We start from the raw sequence: 13,653 nt of genomic DNA, 5'->3' as shown, positions 1-13,653 counted from the left end.
CATGAAGCTAATGTCCTTAAACAGTCAAGTCACTGATTTTATAAAAGGGATGCAACTACCCATGTTATCCTTTACTGTAGTAATAAGACGTTCTGAGAGAATATGTAAACTGTTATTTCTCTAATACAAATGTGCACCAAGAAGTCATACTTACCTATCAACTAGAAGGCCGGCTAGGCAGGCAGATAATCCATTTTCAGCAAACCAAGTTTTCGCCAGCGCACGGAATAATGCTAACTTAACAGTGAAGGTTAGAAGATGATTTCAACAGTGGTATGAGTCAGTTGGAAGAAGTATATACTAATACCATCTGTTGGAAGGTAGAACAGAGTTGTAGTATAAGAAGTTTGAACCTCCTCTGCAAAAATCCTTCTGAAGGACAACAATGCATCTGGATTAAAAGTCTACATCTACATATGCATCTGGATTAAAATTCTACATCTACATCTACATGATTACTCTGCAATTCACATTTAAGTGCTTGGCAGAGGGTTCATCGAACCACAATCATACTATCTCTCTACCATTCCACTCCCGAACAGCGCACGGGAAAAACGAACACCTAAACCTTTCTGTTCGAGCTCTGATTTCTCTTATTTTATTTTGATGATCATTCCTACCTATGAAGGTTGGGCTCAACAAAATATTTTCGCATTCGGAAGAGAAAGTTGGTGACTGAAATTTCATAAATAGATCTTGCCGCGATGAAAAACGTCTTTGCTTTAATGACTTCCATCCCAACTGGCGTATCATATCTGCCACACTCTCTCCCCTATTACGTGATAATACAAAATGAGCTGCCCTTTTTTGCGCCCTTTCGATGTACTCTGTCAATCCCACCTGGTAGGATCCCACACCGTGCAGCTATATTCTAACAGAGGAAGAACGAGTGTAGTGTAAGCTGTCTCTTTAGTAGACTTGTTGCATCTTCTAAGTGTCACGCCAATGAAACGCAACCTTTGGTTCGCCTTCCCCACAATATTATCTATGTGGTCTTTCCAACTGAAGTTGTTCGTAATTTTAACACCCAGGTACTTAGTTGAATTGACAGCGTTGAGAATTGTACTATTTATCGAGTAATCGAATTCCAACGGATTTCTTTTGGAACTCATGTGGATCACCTCACACTTTTCGTTATTTAGCGTCAACTGCCACCTGCCACACCATACAGCAATCCTTTCTAAATCGCTTTGCAACTGATACTGGTCTTCGGATGACCTTACTAGATGGTAAATTTACCATCTGCGAACGACCTAAGAGAACTGCTCAGATTGTCACCCAGGTCATTTATATAGATCAAGAACAGCAGAGGTCCCAGGACACTACCCTGGGGAACACCTGATATCACTTCAGTTTTACTCGATGATTTGCCGTCTATTACTACGAACTGCGTCCTTCCTGACAGGAAATGACGAATCCAGTCAAACAACTAAGACGATACCCCATAGGCCCGCAGCTTGATTAGAAGTCGCTTGTGAGGAACGGTGTCAAAAGCTTTCCGGAAATCTAGAAATACGGAATCCACTTGAGATACCCTGTCGATAGCGAATAAAGAGCTAGCTGCGTTGCACAAGAACGATGTTTTCTGAAACCATGCTGATTACGTATCAATAGATCGTTCCGTTCGAGGTGATTCATAATGTTTGAATACAGTATATGCTCAAAACCCTACTGCAATCCGACGTCAACGATATAGGTCTGTAGTTCGATGGATTACTCCTACTACCCTTCTTAAACACTGGTGCGACCTGCGCAATTTTCCAGTCTCTAGGTACAGATCTATCGATGAGCGAGCGGTTGTATATGATTGCTAAGTACGGAGCTATTGTATCAGCGTAATCTGAAAGGAACCTAAACGTTATACCATCTGGACCTGAAGACTTGCCCGTATCAAGCGATTTGAGTTGCTTTGCAACCCCTAAGGTATCTACTTCTAAGAAAAATATTTCTTTAAATATCAAACAATGGAAAATCCAGGATGGAATGTAACAGTATTATTGTATATACTTATATGCAGTATTATTATATACACTTTAAATATTGTTTGTTTGTTGTGACTGCTCAGGTGGACCGAAACATGCAAGCACAGAAGGCAGAGGTGCTCAGCCGAACGCGTAACCACGAGCACGGCATCGCACAGCTCGAGTCGAGAATGGCGGTCCTGTCTCTGAGGACGGCCGACGACGACGGAAGCCGACCGCCAAAAAACGAGAGGCTGCCGCCTCCTCCTCCTGCTGCTGCCCAGACTGCGGCGGACGGCGGAGGCGGCGCAAGCACCACCACCACCGTCACCACCACGGACACGGCCACCACCAGCACCAAGCCGACGGAGCAGCTCCTTCCTCGAGCACATCTGCCGACTGGACCGCTCTCGGGAGGGGCACTGGACAGCAGCCCGAGTGTTCCTGCCGGAGGCCTCCCCGCGGCCGTCGGTAGAGTCTGCGGTGCGAGCGGTCGTCTGGCAGACTACGAGTCTTGCCGGACGGAAACTGACAGTAAAAGTGGCTCGACGGCAAGTGACGAAATGGATAACAGGCTTCGCGATACGGATACGAGGGAGACTTTGTCCACAGGTGACAGTGGCAGTTCTGTCAATAAGACTGACGTAGAGATTCGACGGTGTAGAGTACCGTATACCGGTGACGCGGACGGGGAACGACTGCCGAGCGAGGAGAGACTCGGTGGGGACGTCTTTGTGGCGGATGGCGTCACACCGGCAGACGCTTCCACTTCGGATCTTGCACCGGTGTGTGTTGACAACAGGCTGTTAGATGCGACAGTACGAGAGACGAGGACGGTACGTAACGTTCTGCCGTGCCACTCACCAGAAATTTTTGTGGAAACTGATAAGAATGAACCACTTTATGACAATGACATCCGAGATATCAAAGATGTTATGGCAGAGTGTGAAGTTTTCAGTAATGAAACTGAAGCCTATTTAGTTGAATCTCGTATCTCTGCAGATTGTTCAGAGGATGTTAAGGATTCTGCTGATGGTAGAGTGACTGCTGGTGAGCCCTCGTTATTGGAGAGCGAGCTGAAGTTCAGTTTAGAACTGCCTCACTCGACGCCGAGTCCCGATAAGCTAAAATGTACGGATCGGGAGTATTTGTTAGGGGACCAGTTAGATATCTCTCCCAATGACAATGTTATGTCACTGAATGTTGATGTACACAGTAACAAAACATACGAGTTTCAGTGTGACAAAGGCCATGTCCCAGAAAGAGCACGTGATGTGCTAAAACAACAGTTTGTGTCTGATGGTGACGAACTCAGTTCTGCAGAGGAGGAACACCGAGGAGTAGATGCACAAGTGACAGCCGTCTGTGATAGTGCTGAAAATATCCTCAATCTTGATTTGAAAGAGGAAGATGACAGTCCTGCGGTTGGGTTTTCTGATAGGGCTTATGTCAGTGAACCGGATGTCGTCAATCTCGGAGACCTCGATAATGCTCGGTCAGTTCTCGACGAACTGGATAAAGACAGCATTCCTCGTAATGTCATAGAAGGTGAATCTGCAGAACACCTGCAGGTAGCAGAAGAGGCGTGTACTGACATTAGTGACGTTATGATTGGCCTGCTGGACAATTTGGAACGTGCAGAGGGTGCTGTCGGTACCCTAGGAGTCGCCGATCTCTCTTGTACTTCGGAGGCGAAGTTGGCATATAAAACTGATCTTCCTGATGAGGCCACAATCCAGTCAGAGAAGTTTGCAAGTGTGCCTGATGTGAGACAAGAGGTTAAGAGTTCATTATCGAGGTCTGAAGCTGTTGCCGCTGTAAGCGAAGCAGCTGTGACACCTTACGAGATTGTGGGTCCTCGTAGTGAATCTAACACCGACTCACTTTCAGACGTCAATCGGCATGACGGTGACATTCCCGCGGCAGTCGGCGAAGAGGTACCATGCTCGGTACGAGCTATCGCCATAGCTACTCCGGCTGACGCTTCGCCGAGGAGAGGGAGACGAGACTGTAAACCGTCGATCCAGAGGCTACTGAGTGACATTCAGGAGCACACCCTCGTCTCGCCTACCGAAGGCTCCGGTTTACAACTCGGTCTCGAATCCACAGAAACTGATTTAGAGATGCCGGCGAACGTAGTGCCCGACGACCGTACGTATTCTCTGGACTCTCTCAGCCCCGACTCCAATCTCAACAGGCCCAACATAGCGACACCCGGCTCGTATTCGTCAGAGTCGAAACAGAAGGAGTCTCCCTCGGGTGACAGGCTGCCGGAGTGGCCGACGGAGGAGAATGCTGCAGCCAAGGTGGAAGGTGCCGAGTTAGCGGAAGGCGCTTTTGGCTCGGTGCGGCCCAGGCTGCCGACTGGTGACCACACGATATCTGATGTCGATTCTGTGCAGACGCCTTCACCACTTGATGCCGGTGGACCTTTGGGGAGGACCGGAGTTCTAGACTCGGCTATCGTAATGCGACAGAGCTACGGTGCTGGAGACACGTGGAACGAAGAGGTAAAAGTAAATGCTTGCTTTACTTTTTTTAAAAAAAATTATATTTATAAATATAAAGTCTGAATATGTCTGAACCGCATACACTAAGTATATGGGAAGAAAAATAGTTTTCAGTCTCTAACAACCCTACCACAGCAAAGGTAAAAATTTAATTATGACTGTGGTGTTGCTCGCGCTGCTAAATACTGCATTTTCGGGCAACAAAAAAGTTATTAAGTGGTAGGTGTCATTAGAGCACAGTTAATAAAGTCATTTCATGTAATAATGAATAAACTAGGCACTCATCTTTTCGTGTTTCCCACGCTGGTCTCGTAAAATCATGGCTCAATCATCGAAAATCTAGGTGGTGATGATTCCAAGCTCGGATGCAAAGAGGCCTAGGTTTTATTCTGCTATATTCAAAAGTTTTATAGATGTGTTTCACAAACCATTCTTGAAGATTAAACGTTTGAAAGTTAGCACAATGGTGATGTAAAAAAATAATCAGCACTCCAAATTTGAGTTACACTTCCTTTTTATTGCTTTTGTTGCAATGTCACGTAACACACAAAACATAACTTCACAATACAAAACATACTTGAAAACATCTTCCTCACAATTTATAAGCTAACTACAATATGCGTCTTTGCAACATGACGTCCAAGACGACTTTTTCAAGGTCCGACACTCTAACAACTAACTGCTTACGCGCCCAAAAATCAGAGTTACAAGTACGTCAAAGATCATAGTGACAAAAGAAAGAATACACATAAGAATAATATCATTGCAATATAAACATATTGATGTATCAAAAGTACCTCTACATTAATGAAATCAAATCTAAATGCTGTCTCAGAAATATGTTAACTACTTTACAGAAACACATTAGAATTTTGCTGGTATCGAGAGGTTCAGGTGAGCTGCCGTAATGGTTACGTAATTCAAGAACCGTTACAAGTCACAAATAGGTCTGTCTTATTGAATTGCGCAGTACAGTTTGGGCTCTGTCAGTTCACTTTTACACAGTTGTAGTCTGTTTCACTTTTATAACATCAGCTAGTTTGTTCTCTAATCTGTACTTTCCACAAATTTAATGTCTTTTAATACAATAATATATACAACATGTTTGCTGTTTGTGGTGATTTTGGCATTCAACTTTTGTGGCGGATATGACACTTCGTGAGGACACTGTTGTTTATTCAGTGTCTTTAGCCAGAGCTACCTAGTTTGGGAGAAGCGGAAGTAGATTGACTCAGGCCAAAAGTGTTGTTCGCCTAGCCACTGCCAATATTTACTCTGATTTCCCTTCCAAACAAATGAATGTCTTGCCTTTTACTAAAGATTTGTGTAGAGGGGAATATAAAATGAGTTTTGTCTGGGTGGATGTGAGAGAATCCCTGACGGTAGTCTTTGAAGGATAATTGGTAAGTAGATAAATAAAACAAACTACTAATCTAAAACTACAATACTTGGGCATATGGTAGCCTTTATGATGTTATTGTCATGCCATGTTGTGCTCTGTAGTAAATTAATGTATCTCCGGACGTACAACGAAGCATTTGCGTGACAATTTTTAATGAAGTGCGATATGAAGCAGTAAACTTGCGTGCAGTGTATGGCAGTTCTCTCTTTCTATTTCAAATAGCTGGTTCAGTGGCCATTTTAAGGGCGGGAAGCTCGCTTGGAAATGAATAAACAAACAACAGTAGTGCGTGTGGCATTGTGGAGTTTGTGTTCTCAACTCATCTTTGGCTTTCAAGACAGGTGCAATAGTTGCTAGCCTACAGTACACAGCGCACAATCGCCAGTTGACTGTGACAGTCATTGACCAATGGTGTGAGGGGTTTAGAATCAAATTCTTGTGAATTAAAACTAAAAACATATTAAACAATTCTGCAGTAAAATGCAATATCGATTTACTTTACCTGACAGATGCAAGGCATAGCTAAATGTAACTTGTAATTGCACAAGCAGTTAAGAGTATAAATGTTTGCATGAAAAATTTTGTGACATTAAAGAGCCAGCCCTGCATGAGGAAAGTGTAGTTTGTTTGCACCTCCCCTCCTTCCACACCACCACTCTCCATGCCACTGACATTTTGTAGTGTACCTGTGGGTGAAGCTTGCTTTCTGCACTCCCACACTCGGCAGAGAACTCTGTCAGGATATTGTGAACAAATAGTATGTGGCCTTAAAATCAGGCTATTAAACTGAACATAAAGTTGTGTGATACAGCTGTATGGAAAAATTGGCATTGTTACTGGAATCAAATAAATTTGTGCCTGGAAAATGTTCTGAGACCATGGCAGCTGTATTTGGGTCTTCTTTTTTTTTTTTTTTTGCGTTTTTCACATTTCTCTGTGGAGTTGGCTTTCTTGATGGTATCTGGCAATCTTTGTGGCAACTGGTGGCCAGATGCCGCTCCTGACACCACCACTCTCCTGAGGACGGAAACTTTACATCAAATCTATCTGCATTTAGAGTAAAGTGAGAGAACATTTGCTAAATGTTTGCATAGCATTTATCTGAGTCAGGAAATGTTTACCAGCCCGGCAGTTTTACATAGTTGGATCTGAGAAACCACCTAAAAAGCTACATCTGTGCTGTTCACCTCACGAGCCTTAGTTGTTAATCTGCAAGGTGGATTTGATCCGGGGCTGACTTTCCTCCCCAAAATCCCAGAAGTGGCATGTTAACGTGCTCAGCTATCTGACCCAACTGCATATTGATGTTTTGCAAGTACTTCAGAGATCCAATAAACTTACTGGAGAAGAATTGGACAAAAGTTCACCTGAAAATGGACTACATAAAACAAATGTATTTTTGATAATTAAATGGACACCCTAGCTGCAAACAGGCATTGATATACTTCATTGGGGACATGATGAAAATGTGTTCCCCAAAGCGGGATTCGAACCTGGGATCTCCTGCTTAGATGGCAGAGCTCTATCCATCTGAGCTCAGATGGATAGAGCTTTTGCCATGTAAGCAGGAGATCCTGGGTTCGAGTCCCGGTCGGGGCACACATTTTCAACATGTCCCCAATGAAGTATATCAACGCCTGTTTGCATCTATGGTGTCCATTTAATTTTCATTTCATTTCTAGCAAAGCTGCATGGTCATCAACTGAAACTGTTCTTTCGGGAACAGATACTACCATCATATATAGTTAAAATGTATTTTTGCTTGAAAAAGATTATTTACCCAGTTCGAGAAATTCACTCTCCATACTTGTCATTATCCATTTAGTGATGAAATTTAATTGTCTGTGGTTTCAGGAAGTGGTGTACTGGTCAGTGTAGAACTTGTGAAAAAAATTGTGAGTTCCATAATTCATTATTCACTCTGCAGCAGAATTTGTGTGTGTGAGGAAAGTTCTTGATAGTCTAGATACTGCAGCACATAGCAGCTGGCCCTGGGATGTTTTTTAATGTTTTTTAAAAGGAAATTTGATGGTAAGTTGAAGCTTTGAGTGCACTGTGAGGTGTAGGAAAATTGCCTTCAAAAGACAAAGTCATCGGAAAGTTCACGTATATGAATTGTCTGTCAAATGACAAGTAAGATATATCCTGTTATCTACAATATTGCATAGAACTCTTACGCTCTTATGCCACAGTGTAGTCTGGTCGGGTTTATACCAGACGTTTGGTACGACCTCTAGATATCCCTACGTTTTCAACCCGTAAAGTTTGTATATTCCATATTAATTAGTTTTAAAATCAGCACTTGTTATATTTATTGCAAACAATGTAAAAATTTAGGGGGTAGGGGGAATCTATCCTCACCATATTGTTGTTTAATGTGCTCCAGATAGATTAAATGAATAAAAAATATTTTGATAAAAAATCTGTAAAATATTTCGTGAAATGATTTGTCTGAAAGTAAGAAATACAACAGATCAGAGAAACATTTGGACACACCTCATTTGCTGTACATGATTTCGTGCATCATTCAAAGGGATGTCAAATGTTTCTCTAACAACAATATTATGAAAAGGATAGATTGCATCTCACTATGTAGAGGAAATGCTGAGTCACAGATAAACACAATGAAAAGACACTACACATTTAAACTTTTTGGCATACAACACACATATTCACACAAGCTCAACCCACACACACATCACTCAGCCTGGCCATGGCAGCTAGAGACAGTAGCCATGTATGTGTGTTGTGCTTATGTGAGTGTGAGTGTGTGTGTGTGTGTGTGTGTGTGTGTGTGTGTGTTTTCTACTTCATAAGTGTGCCTATTGAGTAAAAGTTTAAATGTGTAACTGTCTTTTCATTGTGCTTGGCTGTGACTCAGCATTTCCTCTGTATGGTGAGTAGCACTGTCCTTTTCCTAATACTTTTGTGATTCCATCCAGGACTAGTACATGAGGTTGAGAGTAATTCCTTCAGCACGATTCTAATTTTCTTTACGTTTGGCAGGTGTCACCCAATGACGTGTCCTTCCCCAGCCTGACAGTGCCAGAAGGAAGCGAATCGACTGAGCTCGACGCCGTACGTCCTCCGTCGCTGATGACCAGCCTCATCTCCATGACGACGAGCTCCGAGACCGGCGCCGCGTTGGCTGCCGAAGCAGAGGCTGTGGCAGCTGCCATAAATGTCACCACACAGCAGTCGGGTGGCTCAGTGCGGCAGAACCGTAAGAGGTCTCTGCCCAGCCTCATGGTGAGCAATCCACTCCTCTCTATAACTGTCAATTCAAATAGTAAATACATAAATCAAAAAATAAAATAAAGTATTTTGTACCGTCCTTTTAATTAGGACATGACTGTATTCTTAAGAGGAACTATTGTGTTGTATAAAACTTTTCCAGATACGTGACTGCATATATCCCTACCTTTACTATTGTAATTTAGTATGCTTTTGCCTAAATAACAGAAAAACTTGTCTGTATGTTGTCACATATACTATACCCCAACAGAACAAATAGTTTAGTTTCCAAATAAAGTACACTATGGGAGAATAGCCCTGTTAATAGGAAAAGCTAGTCAATAGAGTTACCCTTTTCAAGATTTGACAGTGTTTTGTGTCTAATGAATAAATAAATCAGACTGTTCAATTCTTTTCCTAAGATTTTACCAAGCAGTTGAATAAAAACACAGTATGAATAATATTATACTGAAGCTAGGACAACTCAGTTCCAAATTCATTTAGTGGTTTATGACACGTACTAATGGTCACCAGGCAATGAAACAGTGAAGTATTGGAAAAGCAGAAGTATGAATTTTGCCTGCTTTCCTCCTACTGTTTAATTTGGTTCTTCAAATAAATATTACTCTACGTAAACAATGTTGGTGCAGACACTGGAATTTCTTTTTGAGTACTACACCCTTATACATTGCATTTTAAAAAGAGAACAAGCCCAGTAGATAACTTCAGGGAAGCTAAAAAAAAAAAAAATTGCCCAGGGGGATATATAGAAAATCATTTTCTATAATAAACAAACTTAAATACTAGAATACTTAGATACTAAAGTGCACACTTTTTATACTTACACTCCTGGAAATTGAAATAAGAACACCGTGAATTCATTGTCCCAGGAAGGGGAAACTTTATTGACACATTCCTGGGGTCAGATACATCACATGGTCACACTGACAGAACCACAGGCACATAGACACAGGCAACAGAGCATGCACAATGTCGGCACTAGTACAGTGTATATCCACCTTTCGCAGCAATGCAGGCTGCTATTCTCCCATGGAGACGATCGTAGAGATGCTGGATGTAGTCCTGTGGAACGGCTTGCCATGCCATTTCCACATGGCGCCTCAGTTGGACCAGCGTTCGTGCTGGACGTGCAGACCACGTGAGACGACGCTTCATCCAGTCCCAAACATGCTCAATGGGGGACAGATCCGGAGATCTTGCTGGCCAGGGTAGTTGACTTACACCTTCTAGAGCACATTGGGTGGCACGGGATACATGCGGACATGCATTGTCCTGTTGGAACAGCAAGTTCCCTTGCCGGTCTAGGAATGGTAGAACGATGGGTTCGATGACGGTTTGGATGTACCGTGCACTATTCAGTGTCCCCTCGACGATCACCAGTGGTGTACGGCCAGTGTAGGAGATCGCTCCCCACACCATGATGCCGGGTGTTGGCCCTGTGTGCCTCGGTCGTATGCAGTCCTGATTGTGGCGCTCACCTGCACAGCGCCAAACACGCATACGACCATCATTGGCACCAAGGCAGAAGCGACTCTCATCGCTGAAGACGACACGTCTCCATTCGTCCCTCCATTCACACCTGTCGCGACACCATTGGAGGCGGGCTGCACGATGTTGGGGCGTGAGCGGAAGACGGCCTAACGGTGTGCGGGACCGTAGCCCAGCTTCATGGAGACGGTTGCGAATGGTCCTCGCCGATACCCCAGGAGCAACAGTGTCCCTAATTTGCTGGGAAGTGGCGGTGCGGTCCCCTACGGCACTGCGTAGGATCCTACGGTCTTGGCGTGCATCCGTGCGTCGCTGCAGTCTGGTCCCAGGTCGACGGGCACGTGCACCTTCCACCGACCACTGGTGACAACATCGATGTACTGTGGAGACCTCACGCCCCACGTGTTGAGCAATTCGGCGGTACGTCCACCCGGCCTCCCGCATGCCCACTATACGCCCTCGCTCAAAGTCCGTCAACTGCACATAAGGTTCACGTCCACGCTGTCGCGGCATGCTACCAGTGTTAAAGACTGCGATGGAGCTCCGTATGCCACGGCAAACTGGCTGACACTGACGGCGGCGGTGCACAAATGCTGCGCAGCTAGCGCCATTCGACGGCCAACACCGCGGTTCCTGGTGTGTCCGCTGTGCCGTGCGTGTGATCATTGCTTGTACAGCCCTCTCGCAGTGTCCGGAGCAAGTATGGTGGGTCTGACACACCGGCGTCAATGTGTTCTTTTTTCCATTTCCAGGAGTGTATCATTTCACTTCAAGAAAACCTCTTTGTTACTGGAATTTACTTTCAAAAGCTATAATTTGTTTAACAAACTCTGTATAGTCTTTTACCAGATTCTAATACCTTAGCTACACTCTGTTTGAGTTTTATGTAAGTAAACTTTTACTAGAACACTTTGTAATTATTAAGACAAAAAAAAAAACAATTTAAATGGCGCCTCTTTATATTAACTTGGCACTTCATACATTTATAAAATAGGATACTCGGATTCATCAAACACCAGGAAGGAATCCTATATAGGTGTATGATTAGGATGAAATAACAGGTTGAACCACTTTCCATAAAGTTCAAGAATGGTTATTAAAACACAGTTTAAATTAATGGTTCACACTGTACAAATGTAAATTTACAATATGGTGGCTGTAGGCTTGGGTATGGTGAACAATTACGGTCGCTACACTACCCACAATATGGTCTGCAAGTCTCTTACTGTATGGGCTCAGTTTCTCTTCTTGGCGTGGTTCAGTTCTACATACATTAGCCCAACAACTCTCAGCTATGCCGTAAGCCATTTACAGTATCCATCCGAGGCATTTTGTGCGAATTTGCACGCAAAGCTTCTCCTGCTTCACAAAGGTGTTGTCTCAGTCACTGCTGCCTACAGACTGTGTGACTTTCTGCGTTTTCTCTAGGTAGTGCACCAATTCACCATTGCCATCTTTTCCTCTCCCCAGGGCTACTTTTATTTTAAACAGAAGCACACTGGCTTTTACATGACACCTATTTCTTTTATTTGATGCTAATCGTGACCATTTCTTAAAGTGTCAAATTTACATCAACATGAACAAATTATATACACAAATATTTTTAAATATGAAAGGTCATCGGAAAGTTATTTAATATAATAAACAATTTATTTAGTATTTTACTTACATTACTCACATACAATGCAAAGAACCTCAATCTCCGGTATAGTACACTTTACTTAACGTATACAGACCAATCTGTGAAAATTTTAAAGCAAAAAGTTATAAAAAAACTTAAATGAACCCTAAACAAATATTGTTATATGCATTATCATGTATTATTGTGACAACATAGCTTTTGACGACTTCCTCGATAGTGATCTTCAGGAGATTTCAGTAGGCCATTTGGTACTTTATTTAGTTCGTTGAATTATGATCATTGAATTATGTGTTGGAGATTTCACAAAGTCACGTATTGTGCTGCCAGAGATTATGTCGATGTTTATGACTGAAGAATATTGGTAGTGATGCTGATTTCGCTAGACGGCTGATGACTCACCATATTTCTCTGTTATCATTCAGCATCAAGCAGTTGTTTCCATGCACCTATGGTATAGCCATTGTCCCGGTTAAAGTAGTTGTTACAAATTTCAATCTATGCATGAGATAATATTTATGTTTCATATAACATAAATGTATGTACGTTCATGAGGCTGTTTTGGGGAACAGCAAATTTGTTGAAGTTACGATATTTAATGTGGCAATGTCCTGAAAATGATTATATTGATTAACTAATGTAAATGGTAACAGATTCACATGGTATTTTATGAAGAAGGAACATGGAGCTAAGGCTGTCTTTTACTGGACACAGCATTTCTCTAATTTTCGAGTGGTCAAAAGCTCGACACTGAATGTAAATCTGACACGGCAAGAACTCGTGAAGCATTTGTCCGACATTACTGTGTTGTTGTACAGACAGTGTTCTGGTCAGTGTTGCAAGCTGCCTCCACCAGTATGGTGGTTTTCTTCTAAGCCAGTGCCCTATGCAGAACTTACATAGCAGGGATGGCCACAATTAGACTAGTGAGCTGCAAGCTGCTCTCACCTCAGTCTAGTTGCCATTTTTGGAAATTAGAATATTTCTGAGCACTCACAAATACAAAACATTTGTATATTACGAGGGGCATTTGAAAAGTCCGTGCAAAAATAAAAACTACTTGCGTGTTTGGGGTAAACCTTTTTTATTTTTCGACATAGTATCCTTTTAAACTTATACACTTTGTCCAACGCTTTTCTAATTTGTTATTATAGGAATTGTCCAAGGCTGCAAAATAGCTATTAGTTGCTGCAATCACCTCCTCGTTTGAATAAAATCTTTGTCCCGCATGCCATTTCTTCAAATTGGGGAACAAGTAGTTGTCCAAGGGAGCCAAGTCTGGGGAATGTGGGGGGGGGGGGGGGGGGCGAGTTGGAATCGTATTTCCATTAATTTTGTGACGACAACTGCTGAGGTGTGTGCTGATGCATTGTCGTGATGGGCAAGGAAATTTTTGCG

At 42.8% G+C, this 13,653-nt stretch overlaps 1 protein-coding gene across 1 annotated transcript in view; it reads left to right on the top strand.

Annotated features, from left to right (window-relative positions):
• LOC124718638 overlaps window positions 1-13,653 on the top strand; it is a 526,059-nt gene that overhangs the window by 457,939 nt on the left and 54,467 nt on the right. The window contains exons 28-29 of the mRNA XM_047244262.1: window positions 2,066-4,471; window positions 8,880-9,122. Coding sequence (XP_047100218.1) covers window positions 2,066-4,471; window positions 8,880-9,122 — 2,649 coding nt within the window. The remainder of the gene's footprint in view (window positions 1-2,065; window positions 4,472-8,879; window positions 9,123-13,653) is intronic.

Source organism: Schistocerca piceifrons, chromosome 10 (genome assembly GCF_021461385.2).
Source record: "Schistocerca piceifrons isolate TAMUIC-IGC-003096 chromosome 10, iqSchPice1.1, whole genome shotgun sequence".
Classification (NCBI taxonomy): Eukaryota; Metazoa; Arthropoda; class Insecta; order Orthoptera; family Acrididae; genus Schistocerca; species Schistocerca piceifrons.
This window is presented reverse-complemented; position numbering and strand designations above follow the sequence as displayed.